This window comes from Stenella coeruleoalba, assembly GCF_951394435.1.
Source record: "Stenella coeruleoalba genome assembly, chromosome: 6".
Taxonomy (NCBI): Eukaryota; Metazoa; Chordata; class Mammalia; order Artiodactyla; family Delphinidae; genus Stenella; species Stenella coeruleoalba.
Window position 1 is genome coordinate 82,574,132 of NC_137151.1, and position 23,607 is coordinate 82,597,738.

General features: G+C 34.5%; 1 protein-coding gene across 8 annotated transcripts in view; it reads left to right on the top strand.

Annotated features, from left to right (window-relative positions):
• GULP1 (GULP PTB domain containing engulfment adaptor 1) overlaps window positions 1–23,607 on the top strand; it is a 266,852-nt gene that overhangs the window by 139,455 nt on the left and 103,790 nt on the right. For all 8 annotated transcript variants that reach the window (XM_079924619.1, XM_079924612.1, XM_079924615.1 and 5 more), the window contains one exon: window positions 23,053–23,127. In XM_079924619.1, coding sequence (XP_079780745.1) covers window positions 23,100–23,127 — 28 coding nt within the window. In that variant the 5' untranslated portion in view covers window positions 23,053–23,099. The remainder of the gene's footprint in view (window positions 1–23,052; window positions 23,128–23,607) is intronic.

Consider the following 23,607-nt stretch of genomic DNA (forward strand, 5'->3'; position numbering starts at 1 on the left):
TTATTATTTATGGATCCCACGCCCTGTATTGTTTCTCACTTTGGTTGGTGCCTAATCCTTGAAGTCGATTCCACTCCACCTTATCTCAGTTCTAAGGTTCCCTCCTCAGGTTGCTAACTCTGTCTTGCCATCCATCCAGGTCCCTCGATGAATGAAAATCAAAAACAAAAATAACTTAAAAAACAAATTAAGAATTGTTAAAAAGACATTAAAAGCAGACAAGGAAGACATAGGATGTGTTTCATAGTGAATAATTGGGAGAGTAATTCAAAGACAATAAATACGAGGGGACTCGAGAGGCTCATTTACAAGTAGCTAAAGCAAGGGCTGTGTTTATCCACTCTACTAGAAGACTGTATACCAAATGTTTTAGCAGTCATTAACTTTGATTAAAAAATAAATATAGTAATTTTGAGAGACAGAGGATTAGCAGTGCAAGAGGTGTGTTTCAGGCCTCTGCATAATTCTTTTAACTTCCTACCATAGACTCCTCTCCAGGTCTGTCATGATCCCGGATTAGTGCACATTAGTGCCCACTACCATTTTTTAACAGAAGTCTCATTTTTAAGACGTTTAAGTTGGTATGGTTTGGCACGACCAAGCATATTTTCATTTTATTCATGTCTATTCTTTACTATTTTTTCCATTTTAAATTTATTACTAATCCTACAAATTGAAACAAGTTTCTTAACCTCCTGATGGGGAAAGGCAGTAAAACAAAACTTAACATGTCATGTAATTTTAAGATTTAATTCAGCATCTGTTGCAAGGAATGGTCGTTTAAGATCCTTATGATTGTTTATGATTATAGATTTACATGGAGTAGACATTATTGGCTGCATATCCTCAAACAGCCTCCCATCCTTTCTTATGGATGAACCAACCTAGAAGCTAAAATTTCTGATATTTACTTTCCTGTGCTTGGTTACAAGTGTGTTCTAGTCGTGAGAACCAATTCTCTTTAGAAGCTTCTAGAAAGTTTGTGGGGATTTTTTCCTAGGAGAAAATGAAATACTCTTCTAGCTACATTTGTGTGTTTTTAGGTAAATAGGGGCAGTCATTTTGTGACTGTGAAGGAATAACCTAAGACAAAAGCCAACATGCTGAGGATGAGAGAGCAGAAGAATTGAAAGCACTAGGGTCTTTGATGACATCTATGTGTTTGTATTTACCAACCTGGGAAACATTGCCTTCAGATTTCTTGTTAATGTGAGATGATAAGCCCCTATTATGCAAGCCACTTTTAGTCAGTCTGTTACTTGCATTCGCAAAGCATCCTAAGTAAGACAAACTGAGTCCAAGTTTGGCAACTCTAAGATGGCAGCATACAAAGTGCATAGGAAACAGTATTTCTAACTTCCTAGATTCTGAGTTCAGCCTTGTTTCCTGGGTTTTTTTGTTTGGATTCTGCTGTTCTGACTGGGTGTAGGTGACTTGTCTGTCCTTCTCTGCCACAAGTGACTTGTGTGGTCTAAATCTTTTCAGTATTTGTGCTTGTTATTTCCTCTAGGATCCTCTCATCCCACTACATGATAACTAGACAAGATTTTAAAGCATTAAATTTCAATTTATATGCAAAGAAAGTTTTTTTGAACTTGTGTAAGTAAAGCATGATTTTACTTAATGATGTATTGGTATTTCTTGCTAGATGTCTAACAGCTTTGGGAATAAGAGTTGCTCTGGCACTGTCATTGTACACAGTGGTAATTTAGAAGGAATCTGCTTTATAATAATAAATCCAAGGTGAGAATCAGCCCTATATAGTAGGAAGTTTAAACATGTCCGTAAGAGTCACATCAACTTACCATAGAATTCTGACTCTGCCACTTTGATTGACATATAGATTTGGGTAAATTATTTTGCTACATTAGTCCAGATGTGGACATGTTGAATTGCTACCACTCTGAGAATGTTATTTTGAGAAGTAAATGAGATGCTATATTTAAAGCACTAGTCATTGCCAGGCACACACTAGATGCCAAATATATGGTATATAAACTCTTCAGAGCTCCCTGAAAATGAGACTGAGGTGAGAATTTTAGTTACTCTGTTAACCCATTGATTCTGTTTATTCCATACCCATAGACTGTATGACCCTCTACACGTGTCTTGCTGTCTTACCATTGATCATAAGACATCCTTGGGAGACAGAATTTAAATCCATTTCTTTCAGTGTAAGACATAACATAAAGTATCAGTAATTGACTTTACTATAGGAATACAGAGTTCATGCAGGTTAAAGCAAAAATCAGATACCCAGATTGAACACATAATTGGAAACATCAGAGCATGTAGTCTGTGTCAAGTCAAGAAATAAGAGGTTAAGTCAGAGAGATATGGTTTGGATTCTGAGATAGTGGAATTTCTCAGATATTTTGATCTCATAGTGGTGAAAGAGAAAATTATGAGCACCCTAGAAGATCTGTGATAAAAAGTTTAGATAGATGTTTGATAGCGTGTGTGAAGTAGCACTGCTAATTATAACTTATCTAGTTTTAAGAAATATCTGTATAACTCTTCGACCTACATTATTACAATCACTCAGGACCTATATTCTTTTCTTCCTTTGCAACCCCAATTTTAGTTCCACTATACCATAAAAAAAAAACTGTTTCTCACATCAGTAAAAAATGAATAAATTAAAAACAGAAATATTTTATGTAATAAATATATCTCCTGTCTACCTTCCAGACAAAGATATGTTCATTCATATGGTATTTGTAATATAGTGTAAAAGTCTCCTGAACTTGCCATTATAAGACCCAGGGTTAGATATTTAATGTGTCTCTTACCAGCTGTTTGATCTGGGGAATTTTTTTTTTTTTTTTTTTTTTTTTTTTGCGGTACGTGGGCCTCTTTCTCTTGTGGCCTCTCCCGCTGCGGAGCACAGGCTCCGGACACGCAGGCTCAGCGGCCATGGCTCACGGGCCCAGCCGCTCCACGGCATGTGGGATCTTCCCAGACCGGGGCACGAACCCGTGTCCCTTGCATCGGCAGGCGGACTCTCAACCACTGCGCCACCAGGGAAGCCCTGATCTGGGGAATATTTAAAACCTACATGGATCTCCGCATATTCATGTATAAATAGTATTACCTGCTTCAGACAATGGCTGTATTAAACAAGAACATATGTGAAAGCACCTAGTTATACAGAGCCTGACACAAAATAGGCGCACAGTAGATGTTTAGTGAATCACAACATTATTCTTAAATTTAGTGTTTATCATGTCTCACCTTTGTTTTCCCCAGCCTTGCAGAGAAACAGAATATTTATCCTGTAAAAATATGTTAGCCCTTATAGTAACTCTGCTTTCATTTATCTCGTCATATAGTAAAGTTAACCTCAGGGGTAGGAAATTTGTTTTACTATTTTCTCTTCTTCCTTCGTCCATAAGTTTTCTCTGTATTCCTGTCCACCCCCCATTGAATCTCTGTCTGTGAGCTTCAGCTTTGGCCTGCCTCCCCATATGTCTATGTATTTTTCTTGCTAAAGAAATTGTGTGGAATGAATACTAATTGGGTAGTAAATATACTTCTAGTAACAGCATTATGGAACTCAACATATAACAGTATGAGAATACAGATGGCTTGAGCATTGTGAGATATCATCGCTTCCGTGGGTTGGTGTGTGTAGTGCAGGGTATGCAGCACAACGATAAAGCTGGAAAATTAAAATGGATATTTCTGCTATAGGTCTACCAAATGAGAATGCATTTCTGCTAATGCAAAGGATTGCAAAGCAATTGCCATCGCTACTCTAGGATTCAGAGTCTTGGAATCATGCCTGGAAATAATGCATTGGAAGGGTTATATGAGACTATGACCAAAATGAATTATCGCCACATTATTGGCAAATTCAGTGAGAAATTGGTTTTGTTTGAACTTTAAAGGAAGTATAGCAGTAGTTCAGATGGCCTCTATAGAGTTTCTTTTTTTCATTCATTCAGGTATTTAGAAAGTTGTTCTGTCTCTGATTCACTTTCCTTCCCTTCTTCTTTCCTAATAGTATACATTTAGATTTCAGCTAATTCAATTTCTCTAAATCTAACCAATGTTGCAATATGTATGGTTTACATATGCAAATTGATGATTACCTAAAATAATATTAATAATGTATATAATATGAAAAAAACACTGAAAATATGTATTACATTATCATTAATACCATTAAGAAAGATATTTTAGTGTTCTTGCACTATATTTCTGGCATCATACCAGGTGATTTAGAATTTCCAGAATATGACAAAAATAATTCTGTTTTCAATAGATAAAGTAGAAACTTTCAGATTCAGATTTATTTGTTATCAAATTACTGTTTTTAATCTTAATATTTAAAATATGTAATTGTTTATTGGTTTATGATGAATAATATTCAAGCATTAAGTACATACATATAGTATGTACATAATACAGTTAAATTACACATAGTTATACTATATTTTTGATCAATTTCTAGTTAGTATTTTGAATTAGAAGAATAATTGTGATATGGAATAACTAGATAGAAGAAACTAGTTGACCATGCAAATTTTGTAGTGACTCTCTAATATTAAAAAAGCAGTGTTTGTTTAATCACTATATAAATATATACATTATCTAAATTATCTAAATATCTAAATATATACATTATCTACATATATGCAATTATATATTTTTTCTCAATTGCAAAAATCAGTGCATCTGTGGACTAAGATGTATCACTATCATTTTCTTTAACTCTCTTCAATTTAGAATGTTTTACTTAATATAAAAGAAATAGAAGGTATGAGAACATGAGATTTCTTTTCTAATGGAAAGATATTTTCTGTTTAGTAGGTATATTTGGACTTATTAAACTTTCAGAAAGAATTGTTCTTCCATAATCCAAACCCAGCAGAAGCAAGGGTAGAATTCCTCCATGTTTCGGGAGCTCCAACTTCACTATTCAAAAAGATTTCCAATTCAGTCTGAAGCTCCATCTGTCTCACAGCTGAAGATCATTAAGCTTCAGCAACATTCCCCTCTCTCAGTTCCTGATTTCTCCCAAGCAAGGACGAGGTTTTACCTTTCCTTGTAGCAAATCACTCAGTTAGTAAATGAGTATATGCACTCATTTAAACTGCGAAATGCAGTGACTCTTTTTAGCTTAAAACAAAAGCAGCACTAGTGTCTTAACTACTGACCTTATATTTTGGTTAATGATTTCTGAATTTAAATATTTTAAGAACTAGTTTTCTACTGATTTTTTTCTAACAGTTTATGATCTAAAAAACATACATTGCAAAGGAAAGACACATTGTTGTTTTACTTTACCTGGCCATCATTGGCATAGAAGTGATCAAAGACATTCACAACAATTCAGTCACTTTGTTGGACTGCTGAGTGAGCACATTTGTGTAATGTTAAGGGAATGAGTTGGGCTGCATATTGTCACATACGGTTTGCATTATGAGAACAGAATGTTAATATATAAAAAAAAAAAAGCACTGGGGAACATAAGAAAACTCCAGATTTGTTTCTCTGTGAAAGGACGTTTTGATTTCACCTCCACCAAGACAGGACTTCTTTGTAATGGTGTATATACTGCATTTTTATCATTAAGTAATGATTATCTGCTTATGATTCTGTTAGATGAGTTAAGTGGATAAATTCCAGCACTTAAAATGTGCTTATACTTTGCCAATATTTCCATAATTAAAAAAATGCTTATTTTAATTTAGGCTTCTTATTCTCCATATTAATATTATTCTCAATATTAATACCATAACTGAAAGCACAATGTTTGTAAAGTGTTCTTTGCTCTACACTTTGTAAAGAAGTTCACTGGGAAATGTACATCTTACCTCTCTTCTCAGTTATTTTTTTATCTTTGATATCCCTTCTAGGGTGTACTAGGAGAAAGAGGAATAAAATTTAAATTGCATCAAGGCATTTCAAATGCACTGAAGCACTTGGTTTCTATGCAAGATAGAAATGTATGTCATAACATACAGTAAATTAAAGTTTTAATCTAAAAGCAAAGATGGATGGACCTCAATTTATGCTTTTAAATATTATGTTTAGAATACAATATTTCTCTAATGAGTAGAGTAAATTTAAAAAAAATAAAGATGTGTAGAATTAAGATGAATGTTTTTGTAATTATTTGAGTATTTTTATAATTTTGGACCATTAAAAGTAAGTATACACACTACAATATTTAATATATTCTAATACTCACATTTAGCTTTCTAAATAAAAGAAGGCTATGGACCAACCATTCTTGTTATTCCCAGACAAACTTGTTCTCTGTCTGGTTGTCACTAAATCTGAAGCTTAGGCTTTCGTGACTCCTCTTTTTATATGTTAAGAATAACAAAAGGAAAGCAAGCACCAAATGCAGAAGCAAGTGTGTGTTTCTGCAGAGAAATCGCAAAATCAGGAGGCTTTTCACCTCCAGGTCACTGGACTGAAAGCAGAGCTAGCTGACCAGGTTGTGCCTGACAGCAGTTTTATGATACAAGAATGCAAAATAAGGAGATGAACTCACATCACATGGTTCAAGTCTCCTTGTTAGATATTAAAAATGCCAAGGACTAGAAAGAGACTGTTTTTCCCTAACATATTTATAAACTTTTCAAACCCACCTTGCTTAAAAGTATTTTCTCATTTTATCTTCTGCAGTTCTCACCAACTAAGATTTTTATAGTCCAACTCCGAACTCTTCTACGCTTAAGTAGATCAAGAGGCTGAAACAAACACACAAAAACTCACATGCTGATTAGTCTGACTTTATGTTTAGACTGAAGTCCTCATCAGATCATTACAAAAGCCCGGAAATTCAACTGCTTTATCTCTTCAATTTGCTCTTTTCTTCGAGATGACTATTTTCTGACCCCTCTTCTCCTCTTCTTTTCCCTTCTTTAATCCTTACATCCCTTCATCTTCCTCACTCAGAGGTAAGAACCTGCTTTTTATTTAACTGATAAAATACATGCAATTAGATGAGAAATTCCATATTTTTCTCACCACTAAATCTACTGAACTACCAAGGATTTTTATATGTTCCAATGACTCAGCCTTCCTTTCTGTTATGAGTGAACTACCTCTCCTTTTATCTAAGGACAGTCACTTCATTTGTGGATTCAACCATATTCCTTTATGAATGCCTGTTCAAGGAATTTGTTCCTGCATTTATCCCTTCTCTTTTCTGTATCATCAATTTTCTCCCGTTAAAGATACGTTCCCATCAGCCTAAATACCCATGCAGTAGTACCCAATTAATATCTATTCCTTGAGTTCGTCACCCTTAAGTCCTGCCTTATTTCTTGCTTCCCTTTATAGACGAATTCCATGAGTTTCTCCACTTGCTTTCTCTGCTCCCTCACTTCTTCTCTCATGAACCAACACCAATCAAGCTGTCTTAGCCCCTTCACCCCTGAAACTACAATGCAAAAGTCACTGATAGTCTCCATGTTGTGAAACTGATAGCCATTTCTCAGATTTCCCCTTTGTAGACATGTCAGTATTATTTAATCTTCTCTTAATGAAAATTTCTTCATTTGGATGCCAGAAATGCACAATTTCTTGGTTTTCATTTGACTTCAGGGGCTGTTTCTTAACCATCTCCCAGCTTAATCTTATTCTGCCTAATTTATAAAATCTGGCATGCCTGTGGGCTCAATTATCATTTCTCCATTTGTACACACTTCCTAGCTGACCTCATCATCTATAAACTGGTTACTTCACAAATTATATTTCTACTCCTACCCTGCCTGCCAGTCCCAGACTCCTATATCTAACCAGTCACTCAGCTTCTTAGATGTCTAATAGATATCTCAGAACTAACATATCTGAAACAAGTCTTGAATTCCATTTTCCAACCTTTGTTTCCGCAAGTGTCCCTTTCTCAATAAATGTACTATGATTTACTCATCTAAAAAGAGAAAAGAAAGTTGTCCTTGAATTCCCTTTCTCTTACTTTCCATATCCATCCATCAATTAGACTGGCTAGCTCTCTCTTTGAAATATAAATAAAAAAATATTGCAAAGGGTCTGAAGACATGACACAGTGGAAAAAGTAACCAGAATTTCAAGAACTTTGTGGCAAAAGTTAAAAGAGAAATCTATAACTCTAATGATTTCCATCTCTTGGTGGAATGAGGATGTTAATGATGCTCAAGAATTAGAAAGAATTAGGATTAAAGTAGAACAAAGAACACAAGTGTAGGGAGTGGGAAGATGTTCCTGTTCCTCTGAGATAAGAGAGAAGATGAAGAGAATAGGCAGAGATTGATGTCTGGGTATTTGGATCTCAACCTTAAAGTGGGTAATCACCATTGCCCAATTGACTAATGGAGATAGAAAAAATTGAGGGGGTATGAACGGGCTGACATCAATCATCTCAGCCCAGTCTAGATGCCTCCGTTGTATGGAAGATAATTTTTTCCAATCTTAAATGAGCTTCGGCATTTTCCTGTACTGAAGGGCAGGGGTGCTGACGTCACCCCATAAATGTACCACAAGACTCCATGTACCCTGGGTGACTGAATAAAGAAAAATGGCATGGTAATGCCAGCCTTATACCAAGATATTGATAGCAGGTGCAAGGTATTGAAATAATCATACTCCTTAGGGCTGTTCAAAGTCACTGTCTTTCCTCTGATTTGTTACCTTTTATGCACATTTTTTATCCCTTTCCCCCTCTTCAGCATACTCAGTTGTTTCATGTACATATTTTTTTGTTTGTATTTATTCTTTTAAAATTGGTATTGTTTTGTATATAAGCAGTGTTTAATTTGGGGATTATCTGGTTCACCGTCTTGTTTGTTGTAATCAGCATTGTTTCTAAGATCCACTCATTTTGTTATGCACACATTTAATCATCATTTTCAATTGACCATTCTACAGAGTACTCCTTGATGTACCCCTGCCACATTTTGCCTGTCTCTTCTACTGGTGATAGACAATCAGAATGCCTCCAGCCCCTTACCACCTCAAACATTAATGAGATTTCTCACAGAAGTCCTTTGTGGACCTGTGAGAATTTCTTTGGGATGAATACTCAGGAACAGAGTTTCTGAGTTATAGGGTATGTGAACATTAAATTTGTTTAAGCACTATAGATTGTTCTTCAAATGAGCCACGCTATTTATAAATTGTCCCTATTAGTGCCTGAAGGTTACTATATCCTAGTTTTCTTCAACTCTCCTTGCATGTTAGAATTACCAGGAGGGTTCTTTAAAAATATTCAAGTCAGGAGCCTATATTCTGATTGATATAAACAGAGTGAATTTTTGACATGTAATAGTTTTTAATCTTCCCAGGTGATTCTAATGAGCATGTAAAATGAGAACCATTGTTATAACCTCTCAAAATCACCAGTACTTGGCATTATACAATTTTCTAACTTTGCCAATCAAATTAATATAAAGTAATATGGTTTAAATTTGAATTTTGGTGATTACTAATAAGTTTGAGCATCCGTTTATATGCTTCTTAGCCTTTTGGGTTGTTCAACAAATTGATAGTTCTTATTGTTTGTCCATTTTTGTGGGGAGCAGTCACTGACTTTTTAAAATTGATTTTTAGGAAAGCCTTTTTATATTTTAGATATTAGTTATTATCAGATTTAGAGAGAGAACATATCTTTTCTCAGAATTGTCATTTGTTGATTACCTCTTTCATGGTTACCTTTTCTGAAATTAAATCTTTAATTATGATGTAATCAAATTTATTTCTATTTTTGCATTTTTTTTTCAAGAAATTCTTTTCTTGCTCTAGGTCAAAATGATATTCTTTTTGTATTTTCTTATATTTTATAGGCTTTTTTTCTTACTCATAAAGTTATTAATGCATTTGGATCCCAACTTTGTGTAGTGTTAGGGATAAAATGTTTTTTTCCCCCCCTCCATATGAGCCAAATTTCTGAATACCATCTGTTAAAGAGCATATCCTTGGATTTATGATGTCCTCTTAATCATATATTAAGATTCTACCCTTAATCAGAATTAAGATCCCATCTTTCAGGGATATTTATGAACTCTTTATTCCAATCCACTTCTTGGATTTCCTGCCAATGTTATTACTGTTTTTATTACAATAATTTTACAATATATATGTTTTTATATCACTTAGGATTTCTTTTTAAACTTTTTTAAAGGGTAATTTAATTATTTCTAAACATTTATTATATCATATAAATATTAGAATAAGTTTAGACAGATGCTAAAACATATGGAGGAAATTTTATGTGGACATTTATATGGAAGAATAAATAATTTTAGAATAAGTTTACAGTAAATTACTCTCTTTTATATGCAATGCATTTTCACAAGTTACTAAATCCAGTTGGAAATTTTGATTATATGTTTTGGATATATAAATTATTTGGGAAATAATTGATATTTTTATAACATTAAGTTATGTTGCTCAGAGCAAGAAATATATCCATTTGTGTAAATTATCTTTGTTTATATACAAGTTTAAATTGTTTTCTCCATAGAAATTGTAAGAATTTTTTATATTAATTTCCAAGATACTTTATAGTTTTATTCCTATAGTGAATAATATTTCATTTTTGATCATGCTAGCTATTATAGGTATAGAGTAATACTATTCATTTTTATAAGTTGATTTTGTATATGGCAATTTTGCTGAACTCTCAGTATTAATTCTAATAGGTATTCTGCAGACTTTAAAAGATGGGTAGTCATATCATCTGTAATTAATATTAGTTTTATCTCGTCCCTTCCATTCATCACACTCATATCTTTTTCTTTCCTGCTATGGCAGGAGCAAGTACCTTTGGTACCATGGTACAAGGTTTATTTTGCTCCCAGGCTTAAAAGTATCTTAATATTCTCCATTAAGTGTGATAAATGGTGAAGATTACCAAGTGAAGAAGATTGTCATCCTTTCTAGTTTGTTAAGGGATACTTTTTTTCTTTTTAATTCTGTAAAAGTTTTTTCAAACTGAAAAAAGTTTATTGTGCATTTATTGAGTTAATTACATCTTTTCTCAATCAGCCTGTTAATGTGCTTAATTATATTGGCAAATTTTCTTATATTGAACAATCCTTGCATCCTTGGCATAAACCTCATATTATGATGATTATTATATTTCTTTATTTTTTTAAATTTTATTTATTTATTTTTTTGATGTGAGTGGACCATTTTTAAAGTCTTTATTGAACTTGTTACAATATTGCTTCCGTTTTATGTTTCGGTTTTTTGACCATGAGGCATGTGTGATCTTAGCTCCCGGACCAGGGATCAAACCTGCTCCCCTTGCATTGGAAGGCAAAGTCTTCACCACTGGACTGCCAGGGAAGTCCCACATGCTTATTTTAAATACACTATCTCACAGTAGCTGTGAAGAGTTGAATTGTGTCCTATCAAAATTCGTATGTTGAAATCCTAACCCCCCATTACCTCAGAATACTAAAAAAGTATGTTTTCAGTGGTAATAACTCTGAGGCATTGTTTGTCTTCAATGTAGTTATTACTCCCTCACATTATATTATATTATAGTTACTCCATATAACATTCATAGTTCAAAGTTCTTTTCTTTCAGTATACCTTGAAAATATTGCTTACTTGTCTTTTTTGCGTCCTTTGTTACTGTTATGAAGTTTATTATTAATTTGGCTGCCTGCATGTATTGTATATTTTGTCTTGCATTTACTATTCTAAATTTTAGAATAGTCTAAATATGTAAATAGTATAATATGCTTAAGTAAATAGTATAATATGCTTAAGTCTGAAACTTTCAATTTGACATTTTTCATAATCAATTTTAATTCTGTGAAAATCCACTTCATAATTTTTTTTAACTATCTTTTTTCTGTCTTTTTATTTTTCTTTCTGGTATTCCCAGGATCTAGATTTTGGCACTTTTATTTCTATCCTCTAACTCTCTCAGTATTTCTTTGATATATCTCTTCAGTCTTTTCATAGTCCCCTAGGAGGGTTTCTCCATTTAATCTTTGTGCTCAGTAATTCATCTATAAATTTTACCTATTTTGCAACTTAGTCCATTTTTATGGCTTTTTACAATTTCAGGCATTATGCTTTCATACTGATATTTTCCATTTGTTTCACTTATTAATGACTTCTTACTCTTTTCTCACTTACAAATATTTCCTCCTTTGTCCTTAGGTAGATACTATCTCCATTTCCTTCTATTCTTAGAATTTTGTTTCTATGAAAAGTTTAACCTAGATAAAGAATATTTGCCTTATTAGAGTAAATTTTTTCTTCATGTTTTTGGTATTGGAACAATCACAGTGTTTGCTGGACTCCAGTCTGAAAATATATGTGGCTTTATCAAATTATTCATTAATTTATATTGTTTCAGCAAATATATTATTTCAATAGATTTCTTCCTGTTTAACAAAGGAAATAGTTCTTTTGTCAGAGAATCATCATGGCTATTATCATTATAAGCTTGTTTATAATGTTTTCTTTGATGAAAAAGTAAGTGCATTGTCTTTATTTGCATAATTTAGCACAGTCCTGTACTATGTATGTAATAAGGTAAGATTGTAGCTTTGTTAATTGGATTACTAAACAATCTTAGAAATTTTCCTAACAAAATATCTTCAAATTAGTTGTACATTTTCAACAGATTTTGGGAGCTAAGATATATGTTTGTATTACGATAAAATGTATATTGTTTTAGAAAACAACTTGTTAATTCACTTTGTAATTAAACAGATATTTACTCTGGGTATGAACTAGATGCTGCTAGGGATGCAAAAATAACAAAATTTAAAAAACTAAGATACATTTACTTTTCTAGGATTGCAAAATGATTTTGCAATTCATTTGATGCTGAAATGAAAGCACCCATGAGTGCAAGAGAATGAGAGGACTAGCTCCATTTGAGTAGATATATTCAAACGAAAGTTTGCAAATTAATTCAATGAGGTAGGTTGATGTTAGTTGCCAGAACTCCTTGTGAGTATGGTTAAATGGAGTGTCAAATAAAAAATAAATCCAGATTTAGATAAGGAGAGACCTTATTTGAAAATATTAGTGCAATAAGGGGAGTGGATGATTGTGGTAGGGAGAATATGCCAAGCATAGGATCATCTCAGGCATCTCAAAGGCTAGGCAGAAAAGGGCTTTTCTCTTATAAGGAGGAGTAACCAAGGCTGGAAAGAATGGGATGTGGGTGGGAAGGTAGGATGAGTGAGGATGGTACAACTGGGGACAGTAGACCAGAGAATGTTTTACTGTGAGATCAGTCTCTTCTTAGAGGAGACTATGAAGGAAGGGTTGAGGCTGCTAGGCTGAGAGTGGGTCAGAGGAGCCTGGGGGAAGGAGAGAAGCTTAGCTAAAGTTTGGTCAAATCAAGGTAGCAGGTCTTTTGTCCAGATTGGTCAGTGGCACAAACAGTTCAGCTAATCATTAATGAAGCAAAGAATGGGAATTTGGAGGGTCAAAGTCTGGCCTTGTCCTGGATAAACAGGGGAGTGCCCTAAATCTTATCTAAGTCTTGTAGGGAAGGGTGGTTCTTTGTAGCAAGCCATTTCCAGAACACAGAGGGATGGGGGATTTCCTTAACCTTTGTTATTTTCCAGGGTCGCAGGGCTAGGGTAAAGTTCAACATGGTCAAGATGGTGATGAAGGTAAAGAGATTTCTGAGGAGAAATGTTTTGGCAGCTAGATGGGAAAGGCTGGTTGAAAGCCCACAGGAAGGAAACCAGCAGATTTAAGATTGCCATAGTCCCACTAAAGTTAAAAATAGGAAGTTTTGATTGTAGTCACAGAGGCAGAATGCATTATTAACTGTGGTCAAAGCAGTATTGCGTGTAGGCAAGTGTAGTGCCTCTAAGAGTAACAGTAATGTCTCTAACAGTAAGGAAAGCATAATTTTCGAGTGGAGATATTTGGAGGCTCTGTTTTGGAGGATTAGATTTCCTGCCCATCAATTCCCTCCTAACTAAGCCACTAACATTGTGAGGTGCTCTAGATATCAGGTGAAAAGATGTGAGAAGTTTCTTCCAGGGCTGATTTAAGAACTGGTAAAAGGAATAATTTCCCTCTGTCTGTCTGTCTTAAAACAAAACTGTATAAAGTGTTTAAAATGGCAAATCTATGCACATTTATAAATTCCTGATTGTTAGAACTTAATGTAAAGATAAAAACTGCTTACCATACAAAATGTCAAAAAAAAGATCATATTAAAGCAAGACATTTAAATGAAAAAAATCCTTTCAAGTGAAATACCCTAATAAAAGGAAGAAAATTTGAAACTGAAGTAAAAATTTTTATATTGTTGCTTTGTCTGTAGAGATCAACTGAATCTTAAAACAATATATATTTCACAAATTCTAGTCTTAAAATCCATTGTCTTGAGTCCTAGACTATAATAGCATTAAATGAGCAGTCAAGCTGTTTTATTCTAGTCTTTCAAAGGAATTCAGACAGTTTTGCCAAAGATAATGTTACCTCAGTAATGGGATCCCACAAGTTCTCACTCACAGTTAGGATATGGATATCAAAGTGTTTGGTGAAATGACGAAAACAGCAGGTCTAAAAAGATAATTCTTTTGTGTACAATCAAAATAAAAAGGAGAGACAGTGTATTGTGAGTTTTAAAAAAAGAGGAGAATGTTCAGTAGAATTTGTACAAAGAACTTCAAAGTCTAACCTTTAAAATGAAGCTAAACCTAGGTTACCTTTAGGTCCACATATAGGAGAGCCATGTGTATTCTTTTGTAAATAATGTTTGTTTCAATATTTTGTCTTTAAAAATATTTCTCTTAGCATAATTTATTTATTGTGATTATTTCATTTTAGAGAAAGGTAACTGACCTCCCATTAAGAACATAAGATAACCCAGGGAGAGAAATAGTTCATCGATCATTGGTTGAAGTTCTCATGAAAAATCTCGATCTAGTTATTGAAATATACTGCTATAAGCCTGCCAAAGTATAGCTCAGAATTTTATAGACACTTGTGGAAGTATATTGGGATACTCATCATACCCCTGGGATTGCTCAGGTGGTTTGAGATTTCCGCTACATCTCCTTCCCTGGAGCTTTCTCTCTTTTGGTTGAAAGGGCACAACCTTATTCTGGAGGGGGTGAGTGGCGGCGGCACCACCAGGCTGATACTCAGTCCCTGCACGGAGTTCTGTGGTATCCCAGCTTTGCCATAATTATTGTCCAGATACTACTGCACAATGCTTAGCTCTGGAAATGACTTTTGAATATACTTCATTCAAATCCTCTTACAATAGAAAATGTTATTGTTAGAATAAAGTGGTTCAAATTTCATAGCTTTCAGTGTCAGTAAGAATAGGCTGTATGTGCCCATTTTTCTTTTTGATTCATTGTAGCCTTTATTTTGACTTCGCTCTTGGCATTGGAAGAAATTCAGGCCCTTTTTATTTTGTTGCATAGAGCTGGTATTTCTGGACCTTATATGTCAAGGTTTTCTCATATATAAGCCATTCTGAAGAGTTGGCCACATTATCAAGAGCTAAAGCTGTCCTTAGACCTTCCTCCCCTCCTAGTCAAGGGTGTTGCACAAGAGTCTAGTTGGGAGCCTCAGGGAGGGCCAGTGGATGGCTCCCAGAAGGCGATTAGCAGTGTGGCTAGGAGCCCTCTGCTCTAATCAGCATGTGCCACACGTGCTCTGCCCTACAACCTGAAACCCTTCCCCCCGCCTCACCTTTAGCCTTTGCCCATTTGGGAAGTGACTGTTCACATACACTCTGAAGCTGCCCCTCTGTACGAAACAGCCATTCCATGCTTCCTCCTCTCTCTTTCAGGGGTATCTACCTCTTTTATAGGGCTCCTCCCTATCCATGGAGCCCCATACCCAGTCTTGCCTACCTGTCAAAGATGATAAGTTCATTGAAGGCAGGGACCATGTGCTACTTATTTTTACTTTTCCACTCCTATAATGCTTGTCGAATAACGTGGTCTTGAAATGTATCTTTTGGAAGGGCGAAGGATTTTTTTATGAGTGTTAAGAGATACGGGTCAGTATTATGAAAATAACGATAAGCATTTATATCCCAAGTTAAGGAATTTCAGAAAATACTAATGCTGCTATTTCTTAGTAAATTATAAATGTATAGCCTCTTAAACACGTATCATGTGACTTCTCCTTCTGTGAAATGTCTCAGTTTGTGCACTGGTTAGTTTTCTTGGCTGCACTCAGTAATGATCTACAAAAGCAAAGAGCCCTTTGCAAATTACAGTCCTACAATACAATGAAGAAGAATATTATAAGATGTCTTACAATTGGGAGTTTTAAGCAGAGAACCTTTACAATAGACACTAATTAGATCCTCAAGAGTGTCAAAAATGAGCTGAGTTCTCCCAGGAGGATTTTGGAAGTTTCCTTTACCATGGCAAGCAATGAAGTTGCAATTGTTAGCAACTACTTTAGAGTATTTAGCAATGTGGAGGAGTTAATGCAGGATCTAAAATTGTCTGACATCATGTCAGGATTACCTTCCTGGATTATATATTCAAAAAGCACACAAAAGTTTTGAGAGTAAGAAAATGCATCTTATATGCATTCACACGAGAAAGAACTTTTTTTTTAACTTCACCTAATTTACCATCCTGCAAAGAACTAAACCTAATGATTAGTCGTCATTATTTTAACATCATCTCTGATCTCTTAGTGAACAGGATTTTAAGGTGATGTATGACATATTAATGTGAACCATGTTTTAATCAATACTGAGGTTTTTTTTCTTTTAACCTTGAAAGAATTCAAGGAAAATTTGATATTAAATGTACTTATAAGGATAAAAATGAAATTCAAAGCCAGATGCTTTACAGCTTTTAATATTCATACCATATAGAGTTCCTTTAGTCATAACAGTGTGACAGTTTTTTAAAACAAGAGCTTGGGCAGCAGGTTGCAAAGCAGGAAACTGCCATTCATTAAAAAGTCACTCTAAACTTCTTCTAAACTAAATTATAAATATCTGTGGATTTCCTTTGGTAAATAGTTTTCAAACTTGGATATGCTGGATTTATTTTAGAAAAATGATTGTTGGCTTCAAACTTGTTTTAAAATTAGGCCTAAAAAGGTTAAATTTATAGAGTAAATGAATACCAAGTGGTCTCATGGTGTTTTGTCAATGGGATTACTGATTTTTACTTAAAATATGGGATTAAAAGAATTCATCTAATGGCATCTGCTATTAATATTTATAATGTATTTAAAAATTTTTATTTGGAGATTTAAAACTCCCAATTGGCTTTAAACTTGGAGTGGTAATATTTCAATACATTATGAATAATTTATGAATTATGAGTTTTTTCCTTGATCACGTTTAAATATTCCATTTGTATTTTGAATGTAGCCAGACTTACTTGCCTCTGGATCCTTAAGAAAGATAAAAGCAAAAATGTATATAGTTTTTTATAAAGAAATTCAAAATGGGCCTTAGGAAAAAAAAATCACTCTTACCGTTCCCCGTATATAATTAGATTATCTGTTTCTTCTTGATCAAGCTTTGATCTTTTGCATACTTTAAAGATGTTGCTCCTCTGTCTTCTAGTTTGCAGGGTTTCAGATGTGAAAACTGCTGCCATCCTAATCTTTGTTCCTCCGTACTTGTCTTTTTCTCTGGCTGCTTTTAAGATTTTCTCTTTGTTCTTAAAATTGAGCAATGATTATGATGTGTCATGGTGTTGTTTTCTTTTTGTTTCTCATATTTGGGGTTTAAGCTTGTTGAATCTCTGGGTTTATATTTTTCATCATTTGAAAAATTCTCAGCCTTTATTTCTTCAAATATTTTTCTCTCTCCTCTCCTTCAGGGACTATTGAACCACTTGAGGCTTTTCCATACCCTCCCTCCCTCCCTCCCTCCCTCCCTCCCTCCTTCCTTCCTTCCTTCCTCCTTTCCTCCTTCTCTTCCTTTCTCCCTTCCTCCCTTTCTCCCTCCCTCCCTTCCTTCCTTCCTCCTTTCCTCCTTCCCTTCCTTTCTCCCTCCCTCCCTCCCTCCATTTCTTCCTGCCTGCCTGCCAGCTAGACTTTCCTATGTTGCATTATAATTTCTATGTCTGTGTCTTCAATTTCACTACTCTTTTCTTCTGCAATGTCTTACCTGCCGTTAATCTCATATAGTATATTTTTTACTTTATACATTGTGGTTTTCATTTCTAGAAGTTCTATTTGGGTGTTTTTTTGTATCTATTTAATCTATCTCCTAGCTTCTTGAGCATATGGAACATATCTAAATGTCCTTGCCTACCACTACCATCATCCAGGTCATTTGTAGATCAGTCTTGATTAATTTTTCTTCCCATTGTGGATTGTATTTTTCTGCTTCTTTGCATGTGATATATATATATATATATATATATATATATATATATATATGGCCACCCCCCCACACACACACACACATTTTATTGCATACCAAGTATTGTGAATTTTACCATGTTGGGTGCTAATTAACCTTAAAATCCTTTTGAGCATAGTTTGGGATATAGAGAAGTTACTTGGAAATAGTTTGATTCTTTTGGGTCTTGTTTTTAAAGATTTGTCAGGTGAGGCCAAAGCAGCATTTATTCTAGCCTTAATTTTTCCCCACTGATAAGATGAGACTCTTCTTAGTAATCAAACTGAAGTTCTGTGAATTCAAAATTTTCCTTCCTTGCTGTTTGTTCTTGTGTGAGCTACAGGCACTGTTCTCTCTAAATTTTGTGGGTGGCTCTATCCTCAGTCTTGGGTCATTATCATTACTCAGTTCGATTGTAAGAAGGATTTTTTACAGGTATCTTTAGTGCTTTCAGTAGAGTTCTTTCCTCTCCAGTGCTCTTGACTGCAAAATAGGCATCTTCATTTCACCACATTCTCAGCAATATCTCCAAAACTCAGGGAGATTGCTGGGGTTCAACTGAGTTGCACCTCCCTGGACCATAGTCTGGAAACCTTCTCCATGCATTAAGCCAGGGAAGTCATAGGGCTTACCTTATTTGTTTTTCGTCTCTCATGGATCACTGTCCTTTGTTGCCTGATGTCTAATGTCTTAACAGTCATTGTTTCATACCTCTTGTTTCATTTTTTAGGTGTTTCAGATGGTAAGAGAAATATAGCCTCTGTTACTCTGTCTTGGCCAGAAGCAAAAGTGTCTAAATAAATCTACATAGCTGAATTTAATATATGGAAAGGTGTCAACATAAATTTCTGAGGAAGGTTTGGATTATTTATTGAATGATAGTGGTTCTTTTTCATTGGGATATCAGTGTATGTTTTCATACCATATAGCACTGTTAATCTTAAAGAGTTTTATATTTTAAAAACAGGATTATAAAAAGTATAGCACATGCAAATACACACAGAGACACACAATATTCAATAGTCAATCCCGGGGAATGTGAAGTTGAATGAGTGTTGTCATATAACTGATGGCCATGTAAATTGTTACAACCCCTTTATGTTTAGTTAAAAAAAAAAGAAAGAAAACCTAAATAGTAATACTTTATATCTAGTGATTTTTACTCTGGGATGCTATTTTATGGGAAAAATGAATAAAAGCTAATTTTTATGTAAATTATTCCCTTTGTATATATTTAGCTAAAATTTAGAAATAATAGTTGTTTAATGATAGGGCAATGGTGCATCCATGTGTATATAGTCACCAAAACAATCTTTACGAAAAGTTTATCCAAACAGAAAGATTTATATTATATTGTAAATGGAAGTAAAATCCGTTTATATAGAACTTATATTTCTTAGCTTATTAATGTGTTAAGTTGATAATGACATATATCTTATTATCTCAACTGTAGAGTGCATTAAAATGTATTTTTGTTGTTTTTAAATTTATTTATTTATTTAATTTATTTTTGGCTGCGTTGGGTCTTCCTTTCTGCGTTCGTGCTTTCTCTAGTTGCGGAGAGCGGGGGTTACTCTTCATTGTGGTGCGTGGGCTTCTCATTGCGTTGGCTTCTCTTGTTGTGGAGCACGGGCTCTAGGCACGCAGGCATCCATAGTTGTGGCTCGCGGGCTCTAGAGTGCAGCTCAGTAGTTGTGGCGCACAGGCTTCATTGCTCCCCGGCATGTGGGAACTTTCCGGACCAGGGCTTGAACCCTTGTCCCCTGCATTGGCAGGCGGATTCTTAACCACTGCACCACCAGGGAAGCCCAAAACATGTATTGTTATACATTAAATAGGTGTAAGTATATTGAATGCTGACTTAGTGCCATGCACTGTACTATATACATGAGCATAGAGAGGGGAAGTAAGATCTGTTTTACAAAGAAGTGTAGAGTGCCATAGGATCAAATAAACAGGCTAAAGAATGGTGTTTGGAAAGTGAAATTATTGGTTTTTAGTTACATTACAAGAATGGCTTATCTGATATTCATTGACATTTATATCTACATGTTTTGTGAGCAGGCAACAATCCTTCTGGTGTTTTAGAGTCATAGAATTGTACTGTTATTTTATATTCTTCTTATTTGGCCTACTGAACTTTATACAATTATTCTAAGGTTTATTACTTTCTGTCTATATGTCCCCAAAGAGTTTATATTATATTGTTCTTAATTTAAAAAGCACAATATTATTTAATTTCATGGATTTTAAAATTATATAGTATTAAATGCCATTATATTTTATGGTCTGCTATTGTTGAAAATGTCTACCTAAAAGTGATGAGATTTGGGTAGTGAAGAGGCATACTGAATTTGATCTTTTGATTAATAGACATCATGGTATTGGTCTCTTTATTCTTCCAGAGAAATTGAATCTTACATTTGGATACATTATATTCCTTTTCTGCTAGTTTTTGATCTTCACTTATTCCTTGAGGATATGATCAATTAATAATCATGTCTGTTATGTTCTAGGTGAAGAGTAACTCTTGGGAGAATACAGAATATATTTTGTCCTTATTGTATTTCTTTGCATCTTGCAGAGTGCCTGGAACTGGAGATCAATAAATTATTTCTGAGTGAATGAATAAATTAATTGTAGAAAATGAAGTCATTTTAATTGTTATATATATATATATATATATAATAGTAATATCTTTCATACTATAGAAAATAAACCATGTTATATTGTTAATATACATGGAATAATTATCTTGGCATTCTAATTCTTAAAATGTATTCTCTACCTATCTTGTATTAATAGCATATATCATGAGAAGATGAGTAAAGTATGGGGTGAATAACAGATTGATATTACTGTGTCATTATCTAAGTCTACTAAACAGTACCTAGTAATATTTTATAATTCAGTTAACTATTTTAATTTTTCTTGGGAGTAGAAGTGCAAGGACAGAGATAGCAGTAATGTCACTGCAATAACAACTTTATGATAAAGATTAATTTCTCTGCTGTGCTTCAATTGCTATGTAGATTTATGGAGAGTGTACGGACTGAATGTTTGTGTCCCTTGCAAATTCATATGTTGAAGCCCTCTCCCCCAGAGTGCTGGTATTTGGAGATAGAGCTTTTAGGAGCTAATTAGGTTTAGATGAGGTCACAAAGGTGGGGCCCCAGTGATGGGATTAGTGTCCTCATGAGAACAAGAAGAGATAAGAGTGCCCTCTCTCTTTTCTGCCATGTGAGGAGACAGCCAGAAGGTGGCTGTTTACAAGCCAGGATGAAGGTCCTCATTAGAACCCTACCATGCTGGCACCCTAAAGTATGACTCTCAAACTTCCAGCCTCTAGAACTGCGAGGAATAAATTTCTGTTGTTTAAGCCACCCAGTTGATGGTATCTTGTTATGGCAGTCTGAGCAAACCAAAATAAAAATTGTTACTGAGAAGCAGGGTGCTGCTGTAACAAACACCTAAAAATGTAGAAACAGGTTTGGAATTGGGTAATGGGGGGAAGCTAGAAGAGTTTTAAAGTGCATGCTAGAAGAAACCAAGAGTATTTTGAAGGTATTACTAAAGATGATTCTGGTGAGAGGAGAGCTGGAGAGGAAGTTTCCATCTTCTTAGAGAATACATAGATAATCATGAACAGAATGTTGTAGAAATCTGAATGGTAAAGGCCATTCTGATAAGGTCTCGGAAAAGTGGAACATGTTTTTTGAACAACGGTGAAAAGGTGATCATTGTAATAAAGTGGCAAAAAACTTGGCCAACTTGTATTTGTGTTCTAGTGTTTTGTGGAGGGTAAAACTTGCAATCTATAAAATTGGATGTTAGCTGAGGGGATTTCTAAGCAAAATGTTGAAGGAGGGGCTTGGTTCCTTCTAATTGATTATAGTAAAATGTGAGAAGGAAATGAATTTGTTAAGCAGAAAGTAATCAGTACTTAAAAGATTTGGAAAATTCTCAGCCAATCCATATAGCAGAGAACACCAAAGGTATGGCCAAATAGCCCTTTGATGAGATTAGTATCTATGTGAATTGCAGACCTAATCAGCTACTCTAGCAAAACATTGCCAGTTTCAACTGAAGAAGAGGGAGATGGGATGAAATGAAGAACAGCTTTTGGATTTCTTAGATCCCACAGGAAAGGACCATACAGCTATTTGGCTGTGAATGTGCACTATTCTTCAAGACTAGGAATGAATGATCCTGAATGTGACTCGGAGATCATCAAGGCTCCCTCCTTGGCTTCAGGGGTGGGGAATGGGAGGCATGCCATTGCCTTGGTTTCAACAGATAGGCAGCAGCTGTCTGGAGCATCATGGGACACAGGGCTGCCAAGCATAGCCTGATTGGGGGTGGGGGGCATGACCCCCATTTATATCAGAAGACTTCTGTTTATCCACCACTGCTGTTAATGAAAACCCAAAACATTACCACACTTCTTGCCAACAAGCTCAGGGAAAAGTTAACCTTCTTTATTCTTAAATTTGAAGGTAAATATAATTAGTGAAAGACGTATAATAGGATAAAAGACAAAAGTTAAGGAACTTTGGAGGAATTTCATTTGATATATTGTTCTTATCTGCTGTGCCACTCATAATATTGAGTGTTACGTTTATTCTTACCCATTGTCCTTCAGGATATTTTGAAATATTGCTTTTAAACATCTAGAAAATTTTAAAAGACTTTGTGATTAAAATAATTTACATAAAAGAGGTTGATCAACATTCCTTTATTTATGCTTTACTATTTTCTTAATTTTATAGGATATAAAGTGTGATTGAACTGAACATCTATTTGGTTGATCTTCATCATGAACCGTGCTTTTAGCAGGAAGAAAGGTAAGTGTGTCCACTAAAGACCTGGCAGTCATTTCAATATTACTGTTCAAATCCAGCAGAGATGTTAAGAAATCACTTTTTCTGATTATCAAACCATGTGACTCTAGAATGAAGTTAGAGTTGCAAAAAATAAAGTGATCTGACAGGAAGTTAGTCCTAACTTCACTTTTCATAGCCATAGGACTAAATTCCCTGAGCTTACATGGGCTATAGTGTTTTAAATTCACTCGTGTGTGTGTGTGTGTGTGCATGAACTTCACTTTTTATTGAATAATGAATAAGGATTCATGATGGGTGAATTGATAGCAAGAGGCCAAATAAATTTGTTATTAATTTTAAAGTAGGAATTTAAAATAAGTATAAATATATCGTAATTATCAGTACAGAAATTTTTTTAAGGGGCAGGAAAACATGGCATTTGGCAAAATATTTCTTGATACACTCATAGGAAAGATAGAAAAATTTGATAGTTTTATATAG